Source organism: Setaria viridis, chromosome 2 (genome assembly GCF_005286985.2).
Source record: "Setaria viridis chromosome 2, Setaria_viridis_v4.0, whole genome shotgun sequence".
NCBI lineage: Eukaryota > Viridiplantae > Streptophyta > Magnoliopsida > Poales > Poaceae > Setaria > Setaria viridis.
The window spans coordinates 33,316,236-33,330,301 of record NC_048264.2 but is presented as its reverse complement, the minus strand read 5'-3'; the positions used below and the strand labels follow the sequence as shown (position 1 = coordinate 33,330,301).

The following is a 14,066-nucleotide window of genomic DNA, read 5'->3' as shown; positions in this document are numbered from 1 at the left end:
TGCAAACTTTGCAATACAAAACCCAAGACGCCTAAACACTTGTGCAAAAATTGTACATGCACCGTTGCAGTGTGGTTGAGACTAGTCAATTGGTTCTAGCTACAACATTTGCCAAGGGAAAATTCCACGAACTCCATACATAGATAGTGGAAAGATGCCGAGTCGTTATCAACAAAGAAAATAGATTCCATTTTGATAGCTTCGTTATTTACTTTTGGTGGAATATTTGGAGAAGGAACGCAACAGAAAACTTTCAAACCAGTGGATGATGTGGCTTTCCTTATTCGAGAAGAGTTTTACCAATATCAGTTGGCAACCCGAGCATCAGGATCGCTGGAACCGCCACCCTCTTCTTAGTTTTCTTCCTTCTTGCTAGTTTGTTCGTGTTTTAGTCGTGTCGGTCCGTAGTCGTGTGGGGTGTTCGTACCAATTTTTTAGTCATGTGGGGTGTTTTTTCTTTTTGCCACTAGTTGTCTCTCTCTTATTTTGTTCTCTTCTTCTAATAAAATTTAGGGCAATTCTCTTGCCGTCCGTTCGGAAAAAAAACTTCTGCCCATGAGCCGTGAGCGGGATGCCGGGATCGCCTCCGAAACGGCCCAACGCGCGCTCCTCTCCGCGCCTTCCCAGCTTCTCTCCATCCGGCGGCCTAACCGCTCAGTTATCGGTCGCCGCACACGCTCGGGCGGGACGGGCATACAGAGGAGAGGAAACGTGCCGAATCCCACCGGCAGCACGATCGGAGTGCGCGACGAGCGCACGCTCAGACGCTTGTCCGATCCGTCGTCGCGGTCGCCGGAGCCCGCACCCACGAACCCACGAGCGAGCTGGCCGCATGGCGCACGCGGCCGGAATCGCGCCAGCGTACGGCGTCGCGCCCAGGGGTCCGGCACGTCTCGGGCGGATACAAAGGGGCCGCCCGAGCAGCAGCGCGTTGCCTTGTCTTGGAACCGTGGCGACACCGGCAGAATATACCAAACCGCTTGTTTTATTGCCTGCGTCGCGTCGGTTGTCCACATCGGCGGCGGCTGTAGAGTGAACAGAAGTTTCACTGTGCGTGACCAGTCGCAAGTTGGGGTGAGAACGATTCTTCATGCTAATTATGTGTCTCGAGGGAACGAGCTCATCTCTCTCTCTCTCCAGACTGAGATGAAAGATCTTAACTTGTCCTAGTCGTGACCCGGCACATATTCTTCTCCCTACAGTTCATTTCATCTGTCATGCATCCACCGTTTCCCCTAAGCTGTGATGAAAGATGATCTCGCCACAAGAGGGAAGATCCTGTAACCAACCAAACAAGCCAACGATTCGCATATGACTTTGGGACGAACAAATGCACGAGAATGCAGTACGATATAGCGTACGTCCTTCATTGCACTACAAACACAATTTACCGAAATATTTTGATCTTTTAACTAATAAACGTCGCCCCCCATTTAGGAGTGTTTAGCATCCATGAAGCATCCAAAACAAAAGCAACCGAATGAACATAACCAAAAGCTCCCCACATTACATCCTGCCACACACACACAGAAGCAGCACCAGCTCATCTGCTCGCTACAAACGCAGCCACTGTTACTGCACTGTGCGCCATGATTAATGGGCGCTACCACCCCCAGCAGAGGCAGAATTTCCAGCCATCCAGCCCGGCAACGTCACAGATTCCCTCCCAAGCGCAGCGCTGGCTGCTTCCGCCCGTGGGGGCTCCCTCCCTCCTCGATCTCTTCTCAGTTCTGAACACAATAAAAACCCGGCCGTGGACGACGACGCAGTTAAAGGCTGCTGCTGTGCTCCGGCAGTAGCAGCGCCAGTTTATATGTGTGCCCCCCTGCGCTCCTGCATGTTCGTCGATCAGATGGAAAAAAAAAGCCTTGCTCTTAGTATGTGCAATGCAGCTGGGCCAGACTGCGCGTCACATTTGGAACCCGTCCTGCGACGGCCTGATGCTCAAGTCCTGTGCCGACGACCCCAGGGACGGGTACCCCATCTGCGCGACGTCACTGAACGGCCCATTCAATGCGTGGGGCATCTGCTCCAGGAAATCGGAAACGAAAAGTTAGCCAGCCTGTGTGTGCTTGGATGAACTTGGGAGGAGTGTTTACTGCTAGTTCAGATTGTTCATATTTCCCAAAAATTTGCTGCCAAACTCACAAGCTTGCTCAAGAATAGAGAAGCATTTGAGTAGGAGAGCCTCTTTGTGTTTGAGGAATCTATGGATTGTCTATTACTACAAAGAGCGTACTGTATGTAGGTGTTGAGCTAGTTTATTGGATATGTAAAGGGCTGTTGACTGTCAAGTGCAATCTTTGGGAAAAATTATGTTGCTACATGATAGCTTAAGGAGCTATGTCAACTGCTAGCTGAATACTAAAGTGAATACTGTTGGCTGCGCTGATATTTTTAAGAAAGAATAGAGTATTGTGTGCACTACAATCATTTTGGAAAGATGCTAACCTGAGATCCGTCTTTAGCACTTAGCTGTGCCTGTATGATTCTCCTGAACACGTCTGGATTGGCCATGCCAGCAGCGCCCCCCTGAATCAGGCCTGGTTGCGATAGCTGTAGTTGTGGGTGGATCATCTCTGGGGAGAATCCGAGGGAAGATGAAGAGACACCAGGGAAGCGAAGAAGCTGATGGTAGGAGAAGAAAAATCTGGCTTTGTTAGATTCTTGTATGTATAATTAACAAAGGAGAATGAGATTGCAAGAAGCATCATACATCTTTCGACAGAAGCCCTTCTATGTTGAGGTCAAGCCTTGGGTTTACTGTCGCAAGCTTCATCGATAGGAACTGCGAGATAAATATGAGCTCAATATTTTGCTTTTTGCCATCAGTAAGCAATCGCGGTTACAGGAAATATTATTCATATTCAGGTATCAATATCTAGCGATTACTTTTAGTTAAAGAAAATCTAGTGATTACTACCTTTTTAGTGACCGCTGCCCATAGCTAAACCCTTAATTAGTTCAGACAAAGTTGTGAAGATTTTGACATAACAAGGGGGATGTTAATGATTACCTCAACTTGTCTTTGCAGGGACTGAACATAATTGATGATCTCGTCAAGCATCACCGCCTTCCCAGTGACCTGAATTCAGTTCATGAAACATAAACTTGTTAGAATTGTTATGTAAACACATAGTAATACACAACTTCGTTTCCCTAGAACGACTTACTTTGCTGCAGCCGGGAACAAGGTCCTGCAGAAGCTTCATCCTCTCGCTAATCTTCTCCCTTCTCAACTGCAGGAAAAGATGAGTTTTCAGAACCAGCCATGTCAATTTCAGGGCGCATCAAAAGCTGCACACCAAACGGTGAACACTGGGGTGCCAACCGGTGATCGAGTCCGTACCCTTTCTGCAAGGCTGTGGCTGTTGGTCGCCTGTCCGCGCCGAGCCCGGACATGGATGTAGTCTTCCTTCTGGGACTCGGAGGTCTCTTTCGCCCCCTTCCCTTTCGACTTGCCGGTGGTTGTTGCCGGGCTGCTCTCCTCGCCTTTGTCCTTGCTGTGCACGCTCTCGTTTGCCGAATCCGCGGGCAGGTTGGAGGATTGAACCTGATCGCCTCCCATCACCTTTCATCAGACAGAACACAGAGAGATGCATCCATCAGTTTAACATCTAGTTCGTTCACCAGTTAATTAACTTGGCTACTCGAGTCGATAGACTTTTCAAATAATGACGGTAGAAAGGTTTCAGACACGGGAAGCAAGAACAGTGCTCACCTCGTTTGGCCTTCTCCTCTTCTTGGAGTCCGACGTCCCTTTGGACGAGCAGTCCCCTCCGGCGGCCTCCGAGCTCGGCACCCCGTCGTGGCCGTTCCGGCCGAGCTCCGGCTCGCCCTTCTCGTTGCCGTCCTTCCTCTGGTGATCCAGGAGCGCCTCGGAGGAGCCACTGAACGCGCCGTTCATGTGCTGATCAGCCGCGCCGAAGCCGGCGCCGCCCATCACCCCGCCGCCGCCGCCGCCGCCGAAGCAGGACGCCCGCGCGGCGCGCTCGATGAAGCCGGAGTCGACGGGGAAATGGCCGAGGCCCTGCGGGAGGAACCCGGGCACCGGCGCCAAGAAGCCGCCGCCGCCCCGCGTGGCGGACATGGCGCCGCCGACGTCGGAGAGCACCATGGCCTGGGAGGTGGACGCCCACATGCCGGCGGTCGCGAACGCGGAGTCCATCATGGGGCCCTGATGCTGCTGTGCCTGAGGGCACGCAAAGGCGGCGGCGCTGAATTGGGTCTGCCACTCCACCGGGATGCCGGCGCCGGCGGAGGACGCGTTGCCCTCCATCCCTTTCTCGCCGCTCTCGTTCATGTCCATCGGTTGATCTTGCTCACAACTTGAGTAGAGTACCCGAGCGAGCAGCTAGCACAGAGATAGAGCTCACCCACGGTCAATGGACGAATGGGAGACGAGAAAGGCTAGAGAAGAAGAGCTAGCTCCTCCATTGGCCAGAGGGCTGCGTAGGCAGGCAATATGATAGCCGGGGCAAGCACGCAAGCAAGAAGCTCTCGTCACGGCCTATGGCAGGAAAAGGAAAGATGGCCGGGCACTGGAGATTCTGATGCTATCTGTTCCGGCGAGGAGGCATAGGAAGAAGAGCTACGAAAGAGGGGAGAGCCTAGACTATATAAGAAGAGAGAGAGAGAGAGAGAGAGAGAGAGAGAGAGAGAGAGAGAGGTTGTAGGCAAAGGCTTGTCAGACTTATAGGGCTACTAGCAATTGTTCACTAGCTCTTGTAGTTTCACCAGTAGTGGGCACTGGGTAGTACACGGCGAGCCACAGGCACAGGGATTGATTACAGCGGGCAGGCAAGGCGATGTTGCAGCTGCAGGCAGCCGCTTTACACTCCTCCTAATCACCACCACCATGGCCGGTGTTGTTTAACCCTTGATGGAGCTTATTTTTAAGTGCCCCTGGCGGCCTCGCCTTTATCTTTGTTAACAGCCCTTTAATCATGCTGTTTACCTTTGCTTTTGTTTACTTACTCCATACACATCAGAGAGAGAGAGAGCAAGCGTAAAGAGGAAGGGGAGCTGAGCTGAGCCGATCGAGAGTTCTTCACAGCAGCGTAGAGCAACGAGGAGCATTGCCATCCCGGCATCCCTGACAGTGCCAACCCTCACGGGCATTTGTTTATGGGCGCCAACCGCTCGCTTTCCTCAAGGCGCCTGGCTGTAAATTATGCCACCCGAATCATTATTTGACTGTTGCAGTTTTTTTATGCCCGGCACGGAGAATTATTTACACGCCCTTCGTGATCGGCATGATTAGTTTTGTTGAAGAAAATGGTGGTCAACAGTAGCAGGGGGTGCCGATCGAGGCATTAGCTACTTACCCCAACAGCAAAGCAAACCTACTTTCATTTCACCCACACGAAACTCCCCACCCCCTTTTCTTTCACATTTTCCCCACTAATCTTATCTTCAGGTCAGGCCACTCTCTTAACAGTTGGATGTGAAATTCAGTCGCAAACAAGCAGGATTTCGAGTTTTGTAAGCAGGGGCAGACCAACCGGAAACTGTAAGCCTTAGCTTAGTGCCGAGCTTCAGGCACAGCTGAAAGAGATGGGGTTCAGATTCTCCTAATCTCAATCTTTCTTTGGCGGCAAATAAACAAGTTAAAACTATTCGTTAGCCTCGGGGCGCGCGCGAGCTCGAATCTAGCTTTAGATTAGTTAAAGCCACCCCCGCCCATGCAATACTTTTATTCACTCCAAACACGCTTTTGCCCCCCTCCATTAAGCTTTTAAATCCAGGGTTTCTGAAGAAAAGCACCAGGACCCCTCACAAATCTACCCTCCATGCTCACTAAAACACCGCGAGAAGTGGCCTGCAAGTTACTCGTTATTCCCCTGCCCGCTTTACCTTTCTTTCAGCACCATCACAGCTGCTGCTGCAGCTGCAGCCTCGTCGTCCTCCCACCATCTCGTCTCCCAGCAGCTGCCTTTTCTCCTGCCTAAACATTAGTGGCGCCCTCGCCAAGCTGCTCGCTCTTAAAGCGGTAGCAGGGAAAGCAAACGAAACCGAATCTTGGGAGAAATGTAAACTAAGGACTGCAAAGGATAGGACTTCAAACTCACCAGGAAATGGACCATGGAATGGACCACAGGCCGGCTACGTGGATAACAAGTCTTGGTAGATTACTAGCCACGGCCATCCAGCTTTCTTGACCTCACCGGGAAGAAGACGGCATACGCGTCGCCTTCGCGAGCCATGACCAGTTGCCGGCTTGCCGCGCTCCTTTTGCACGGCTCCGTGCACAGCAGCGGCGGCCGGCCTCGGCGCGGCGCATTCACCGTTGCCGCTCCGGGGCGGGCTCGGCTCGTGCAGTCATTGAGGGATGGGGGAAGGGGCCCCGACCACCCGCCAGATTATCTTCTCGCGCATCATTATGCTCGCCAGAAAGGTTGCCACAGATCTGTGTCTTCTTTCCCAATCATTGCCGTGCATATTCGTGTGTACCATATGCTTGGGCGCTCGCATCACATCGCCTGCAGCAGCGGAAACCGGATAATGCGAGGGCAGGATGATATCAGCTCAGTGCTCAGAGCTTGCTGGATGCTGGCAACGTACAGGAGCTGAGGCCGAGCTGAAAAATAAGAGAGCGACCGTCATATTCATATTTTTTTTCCTTCACTCACTCTTCAGGAGGAGGGAAGAAGAAAATCATAGTTACAGGATACACAATGTTGATATTGATGAGACTTCTTGTGCCGCTAGGGCCCTACCTGTCGGCACTGGGACATCAGGGGCTAGCGAAGTCAGAGGATTCCTGCAAACAAAACAGCTCCAAGAAATAGCAGCCAAAGAACTCAAAGTAAACAAATGGAGCAGTGCCTGCATTGGATTAGCTGGCAATCGTCTCTTTTGGGGTAGTAAGTCTAAAGGTAAAAAAACACAACCCATGCTATATGAAGATAAGATTTTCGACATCGGATTCGTTCATCCCGCAGACCCTGCTCCCTGTGTAGACTGTCCTCCTGCTTAACAGCTTCAGAGATGTTCCTTTTCTTCGCTGCAATAAACTGCACTGGCACCCTTCAAAACTTGGGAATCATCAGAAGAGCATACCAACAAATGATTTGGGGTTTTGAATCAGAATATAAACGCTAATAATCTAAGATCCAGAGGAGAACAGAAAGGGTTCTGATAGGACAGGCTAAGCTTCTCTAAAGTAAAACAGAATGATCAGACCAAATCCACCACGCCTACCATAATTTGTACATGCTTCAAAAGTTTGTGCATACAGTTACTAGAGAGATGCATCGATAAGCAAAGAACACAAAAGCAGTCTTAATGGGATCATTACCAAGAGTGAATGATGAGAGTTGAACATGGATGATTCGATTGTAGTACAAGCTAGACCATAATATCTGAACGACGCGAGTACACACACTGTGTGCTAATTCAGTGTTCGATTCCCATGTGCATAGGGTACAGGATCTCTAATTATGCTTAGGAAAGCGTATGCCACACCTTTCTGAAAACCATAAACAAAGCACAGTCCGTGGCAAAGCCAGCTGCACGCGAGATGCAAGTGAGTATATTTTTGGTAAAGGTCTATGTTAGGTGTAACCTTGGGGGAGTTATGATCATCCGAACCAAGACTTGGAAATTACCCATTATTCTAAACCCTAATTATGCATTATGTCGTACGCTAATGGTCTTATTATACTCCTAGAGTAGTGATTAGAGCTGTAAGCTAGAGATTAAACTGCAAAATACATATCTGGGGAACACTAAAGAACTATCCCCGAGAGGGGAAATAAAGTAATAGAGTTGATAAGGGCAGCAGCCTGCTTATTTTGTCAAGGCCAACCTGTTAATGATTGGCATGGAGCTAGGGCAATTCGACTGTATATCATATAACATTATGTGCGTGCGCATCTGTGTATGCATGCGTGTGTTTGTTGCCTTGTGTGCGAAGAAAAAAAAGTTCACAGACATATTGTACTAGATCTGGACACTCACTATAGTAGTCTTTGCTTTTTTGGTGCCTATTTCAATGTATCAAATAACTAGAGTGCAAATTATCCAACTGAACAAGTGCTGTTGTCCATGATACTTCACGTAGAACTACCAAGTTTGCTTGGTCTTCTCTAATAAGTCTACAGATATTTTGTTTAAAAAGGAACAGGGTTACTTATTAGATTTAAATCTTATGGCCCTCTGGGTTCAGTGCTACCTCTAAAGCAGTAGCAAACATAAAATGTGATGATTCCTCCTTATCTTGACGATTCAACACAGAAAAGAATAGCACATATGTTCAAATTTGACAGCATCTGTGCTTGAAAATGGCTGATAAGCATGCATTTGTATAAAAGGTGTCTCTTCGTCTTTATGTTCAAACAAAGGCCCCCCTACATCCAACAGGCAGTAATAACAACAGCACGGTGGAAGTGATTACTCTGCACAACATTGTTGATCTGTCCTTATCACAAATAACAGTCTTTACTTTTGCTCAGTTTAATAACTGCTATAATTTCTTGTGCAGAACGCTTTGTCTCTTTCGAAATCAACAGCAGGGCAGCAAGTGAAATAGTTTTTTTTTTTTTGGAAAGATGCAAGTGAAATATTGAACAGCAGTACTGGAGGTAATTGCCATATCAGAAATATAACATTTCTAGCACATATTCAATAAAAAACATTAATAGCACATGAATTTCACAGTTAAGGAAGAAGAAAACAGCAAGTCCATTGTATCTATCGTGCCTTTACCAAAGCATGTGAAGGGTGTAGCCCATGGGACAGCTAAATCCCACTTTGCTCCTGCCCTTTATTGTGATCTATAATTCCATTTCAAAAAATTTGACCAAGCCTAACATGCATACAAACCAAGGAGGCACTATGAAATATTTAAAGGCACTGGACCATACATACCTATTAAATGATATAATAATGCTATGCAACCCTTCTACAGAGTCAATGTAGTGGTAGTGAGTGGCAATAATGTGCAAATAAAGATTTAAACACTTAATGAATCATATGTGCAAAAATAGAAATGTACAACCAGGTAGATGAATCTTATGTGTGATTAAAAAAATGATAAAAGCTAACTGGTTGAATTAAAGTATAGTTGCCCTCCTTGCCAGACAGAAACTAAAATGAACCATACTGCCTCAAAAGGAAAGCTACAGGCCTAGTTGGCCCTAACGCCTCTCCTATGTGTTTCTCTTTCAAATGCAAGTTCATGTGAAGTGGCCACCCACAAACTGAACTGTGTAATGACAGTAGTACAGTAGGAAAAACAGCATTAAGTATGTATCAGGCAATTGATGGTTCTGAGTCCCTACCATATGAAAGAAGCTAAATTTATCTGAATTTAATGACACTTTTGCGTAGGACATACATCTCAGGTTCATGTTCAGTTTTGAATCATGCTGACTGAAAAGGACAATAATTAGGTTTCAAGTTGCTGAGACATAAGAGATGTCAATCATGTTGTTGGGTCAAGGGTACCATAGTATTCAATAGACATGCAATAAAGTCATGAGCTTCATGGCACATTAACAATTCTTCTCAAATGGTCAATAATAACCATTGGCAACAGTTGTCTCATATACTATACATTTCAGTGTAATAAGTAAAAATAAAGGAACATCATTGCAATCAAAATATTACCAGTAATCCCCGCAAGAACAAGACCCTTCTCTGAAATGATGAAATCGATTTGCATCTCTAACAATTATGCTCCTCCCGTAAATCTCGCTTAGAAGTTTTATGGCATTATGACAATCTCCGCAGATCCGGAGGTTATTTACTACTCTAATAGGCGTGCCAGGAGCAGTGCTGGTCAGCCCAAAGGCTATCGCAAGCTTCTTACTATGAAGAGCTAGCGAGCTCTCTTTCACATCTTCATCATCAATATCTAGCAGCACTTGTGAAGTGTCAGGAGTAAATCCTGTATTTTTAAGCTGTTGACAAATCTCATTTATCTCCGGAAATGAACTCATGAATTACGCCATTAAGTTCCACCGAACTGCTCCCAGGGATCTTCAGCACACCGCGATCCAACATAAGCTTCCTCACTTTATGCACTCCTCCCCAGTTGCCATCCAGTGCATATATGTTGGATAGCAACACATACCCTGCGTGATCATTTGGGGCAGCCTCAATAAGCCTATGGCCAGCCTTTTTTCCCAACTCTAAGTTCTTATGAGTTCTACAAGCAGCCAATAGGGCCTTCAACATAGAAGCATCTGGCTCCATTGGCATTATCTGGATGATCTCCTCAGCTTTCTCAAACATCCCTGCACGGGAGAACAGATCCACCATGCAACCATAATGTGCAATGTCAGGCTCAATACCATAAACTTTGAACATTCTCTTGAAATGCCGTATACCTTCCTGCACAAACCCCCCGTGGCTACAAGCATTCAGTACACTGTTAAATGTAATCTTGTTAGGCACCAGTCCTTTTGACTCCATCCTGGTGAAGAGCTCCAGAGCCCTTGCACTGCAACCATTCGCTGTGAAACCAGCTAACATTGCATTCCAAGTATCCAAGCTCATCTTTTCTCCAGCGTTCTCAAACACATAAACTGCACCCTCAATGAACCCGCATTTTGAGTACATGTTTATCAATGCCGAGCTCAATTTCTCCTCGACTTCAACCCCTTTCCTGATGACATATGCATGCGCCCACAGCCCCAAAGCGAGTGCCCCCAAGTACGCGATTGCCGAGACAACGCTCACTAATGTCACCCTGTCAGGCTGGCACTCCTGGCTCGCCAGCATCTCCCGGAACACCGCGATTGCCTCATCGTACTCACCATTGGCGACGCACCACGAAAGGACTGTGTTCCACGAGATGCTGTCCCGGAACGGCATCCTGGCAAAGAAATCGCGGAGCGCGTCCGCGTCCCCACCCTCCTGAGCGTACCCGCGCAGCAGGCAGTTCCAGGCGAACATGTCGTTGTCGGTCCCGCCGTCGAACACCCTGCGCGCGTGGGGGAGCATCCCGCAGACGGCGTAGGCGTGGACGAGCCTGCCGCGCACGCGGCGGTGGGAGGCGACGATCCCGCGCTTGGCGGCGTGCGCGTGGAGCTGCGCGGCCGCGGCGCGGTCCCTCCCGCGCGCGCAGCACGCGAGCGCGAGCGCGTACGCGGCGGGGTCCGGGTCGGCGCCTGAGCGGAGGAGGTGGTCGAACAGGGGGAGCGCGAGGTGCGGGTTGAGCCGCATGCGCGCGGCGTACGACGCGGACGCCGCCGAGGCGTGGGAGGTGGAGGCGGAGGCCTGGGCTTCCGCGTCGCATGGCGGCGGCGGCGGTTGCGCTTGCGGCTGCGGTTTTTTCGTAGTGGTGGCGAGCGTGGTGGAGGTTAGGAAGAAGGGGACAGTTGGGGGAGGCATTGCTTTGGACAGCGGAGTGTGTGCGGGGGAGGAGCTCGCGGCGGGCGGCGATTGGGTCGCGCCCGGCCGGCGAGGGGGCGCACGGCACCGGCACGAGGAGGCCGACGTGCGTCGTGCAGCGGATGAGGTGGAAGTGGCCAAGTGGGATTCTGTTGTTCCGGCCCAGATCACCTTGTTGAGGCCCAACTGTAGTACTAGGACCGACCGAATGTTGCTTAAGTTCAGCCGCATTGGGCTCTCAGGTCCAGAAAAAATAGGTCCCAGTGAGCGAAACAGAGTGGACCGGACCTTAGAGCTGTTCTTCCATTCGCATGAACTTGAGAGTTTGAGACAAGGACCAAACTTCAATACTGTCAGATAAAGAAAAACGTGCTTACCACTCATGGAGAATTCATATTAACTTTTTAAGGCCCTGTGGAGAACATTTTCTTACAGTTCCATCTGAAGAACCTTTTCTATAGCCAAAGGATGAAACATGGAGCAGGTCCTTAGTTAACGGTATGCAAAAATTGTAGTAATGCTATAAATGTGACGGTGGACATGGTTGGAACGAAGAAGTTTGACATGAGAAGTCGAGAACCATTTACTTATGCATGCTGGAATCAAGAAAACAAGTCCGTTCCAGAAACGGAGACGAGAGTGCAAGCTTCACAGGCCACAGGTTAGGTGCACTGGCTTCCACTCCACGTAGGTACATATACAATGTCTAGCATGATCGACAAACGAGCCATCGATGGGGAGATGAGCCATATGTCCATATCATATATGATGTCTTTCTTCGTGTAGTAGACACGTGCTTCTAGCTACGAGATTAGGACGACAAATTAAGAGACACGCCCATAGCTGGCACTAAGACGAACGAAGCACCACGCTTCAATATTAGTATGCGCTAATGGCGAACCGCAACAATTATCCAATCCATGCCATGAACTGCGCCCTTTGGAGTTCGGACGACCATTCAGGCGCCTTTTCTCGCCCAGTTTTCTCACAGCTTTCCGACGATCACCACCTGTGTTCCCGCACTATTCTCCACGTCAAGCAAAATCAAGCGAGCTAATTTAAACACAAACAAATCCGGCTACCATAAACAACAGGGCGTAGCCCGCAAAGCCGCACGCTGGCCAGAATTCGGGAGAAAAACTAGTCGAAACCCACGCGAAAAGGCGCCCCCCTGCGTAAGAGGCGCCTCGTTGCGTGCGCGACACCTGAAAGCGTCGCGCGCCGGCGTCAGAGTGCCCCCGCAAAGGCGACGGCGACTGCCCCGGCGTCAGCAGCTTGACAGCGAGTGGCGACGGGGGCGATGGCGACACGGCCCCTCTTCTAGTCGCCATGAGACCAACGTAAGTTGCCTTTGTTGGGTCCTCGCCATTTGATTAGTGCTGCATCTGGGCCGATTTACTTGGACTCAGAATGGACACCCATGAACATTATGGCTATTACATTTTGCAAACCAGTAAGATGAGAAAAATATGGTTACGGCGAATCTGTCGATGCAATTCTCGTAACTAGCACTTACATATAGTAGTAAGTAGTAGATAATATTGACTGAAGTTTCAAAAGTTTGGTCGCACACATTTTTGGTTTAGGACGGCATGGCATCTATTAATTTGGTCTCTGGATGTTGTGGCGATAGAAGAAGTTTTCCCCTGCCCTGCCCTAATGGCCTTCGTTATCCTCGTCACCCCCGCGCATTGCTGCTAGTGCGTCACGACCTTAGTTGTTGTAAGCTTAATTAATTGAAAGTAGATGCGTAAGCAGACTTTAACATGCGTGCCAAAGTTTGTTTGCATCACCTCGAGGGTGCGACCCAACTTTTGCGTGCCGTTGTTTTGGCCTAATCTTAGGCGTCAAGGTTTTGTTGACACTAGAGACTCCTTTTTCGTGGCAGCAACCAATCTACCAACCTTGTCATTTTTCTCGGCAGCAGCCACTATGTTTGTAATTGTCCTAATCATATCTGTTCTATTCCCTAGGTTACTTTCTTTGTAAAATAACCGCAAAAGTTTGTTTTATATGGGTCATACTTTTTCCCCAAACACAGCACGAACCCAAATGTTTGCATACGTGCGCATGCTCACTCATATGACCACCTCCAAAGACTGGTGCAGTTGATCTTGAGATTGACAAGATCACCATATGCATTTCATTATCAATGGGTATGTTGTCTACTACAAGAAAAAAAATAAGAATAGCGTTCGCTACGTACATAAGAAACCAACAAAGTAGACACTCAATTCAGTGATATATGGTTTTAATTTTTGAAATAAATATAGAAAGATCCAAACACTCACAATGAATCTAGGACTCAAATCCAAATGTGTAGGTTCCTTGTGAAATCGATCTCCTTAAAACATTTTATAAGAAGATTCGATTAGGCATGTCTTTGTAATGCTTGTTGCTTAATTAATTAGGTCCTACGAATTGAGATGCGCTTGTGTGCACGAGAGAAAAGAGAGATATGATTATGGCTTATCCACATTAGTCCAATGAGAGGGGAGTTCACTAGGATGAATAACTAAATATAATACTCAACACAATTAAAAGGCATCTAAACTGGGGAATGATCTGAGCAGATGTGAGTAGAGTTGTGCTTTATGCCAAGAAAGAGATGTTCATGCGCAAGTGCGCAACTTCTAGAGAAAAGGCTAATGATGAACAAACACAACTTGCACATGAGTATATGCGCATGGTGAAACATTTTCTTTTTCTCTGCAGTTGCATTGGAG

The 14,066-nt window shown here is 48.4% G+C and overlaps 2 protein-coding genes across 2 annotated transcripts; both read right to left on the bottom strand.

The window, feature by feature from the left end:
- Positions 1-1,386: 1,386 nt before the first annotated feature.
- LOC117844706 (transcription factor bHLH76) lies at positions 1,387-9,325 on the bottom strand. The gene is made up of 8 exons (XM_034725463.2): positions 6,720-9,325; positions 3,722-6,580; positions 3,350-3,571; positions 3,174-3,239; positions 3,017-3,085; positions 2,717-2,788; positions 2,452-2,628; positions 1,387-2,026 (listed from the first exon to the last, which is right to left on the bottom strand). The coding sequence occupies exons 2-8, from the start codon at positions 4,307-4,309 to the stop codon at positions 1,910-1,912; spliced, it is 1,311 nt and encodes a 436-aa protein (XP_034581354.1). The 5' UTR covers positions 4,310-6,580; positions 6,720-9,325; the 3' UTR covers positions 1,387-1,909.
- Positions 9,326-9,473: 148 nt separating this feature from the next.
- Positions 9,474-11,467, bottom strand: LOC117844282 (pentatricopeptide repeat-containing protein At5g48910). The gene is given in 2 exon segments (XM_034725024.2): positions 9,474-9,921; positions 9,923-11,467. Coding segments are annotated over 2 exon segments (1,731 nt in total). The 5' UTR covers positions 11,341-11,467; the 3' UTR covers positions 9,474-9,608.
- Positions 11,468-14,066: the final 2,599 nt, after the last annotated feature.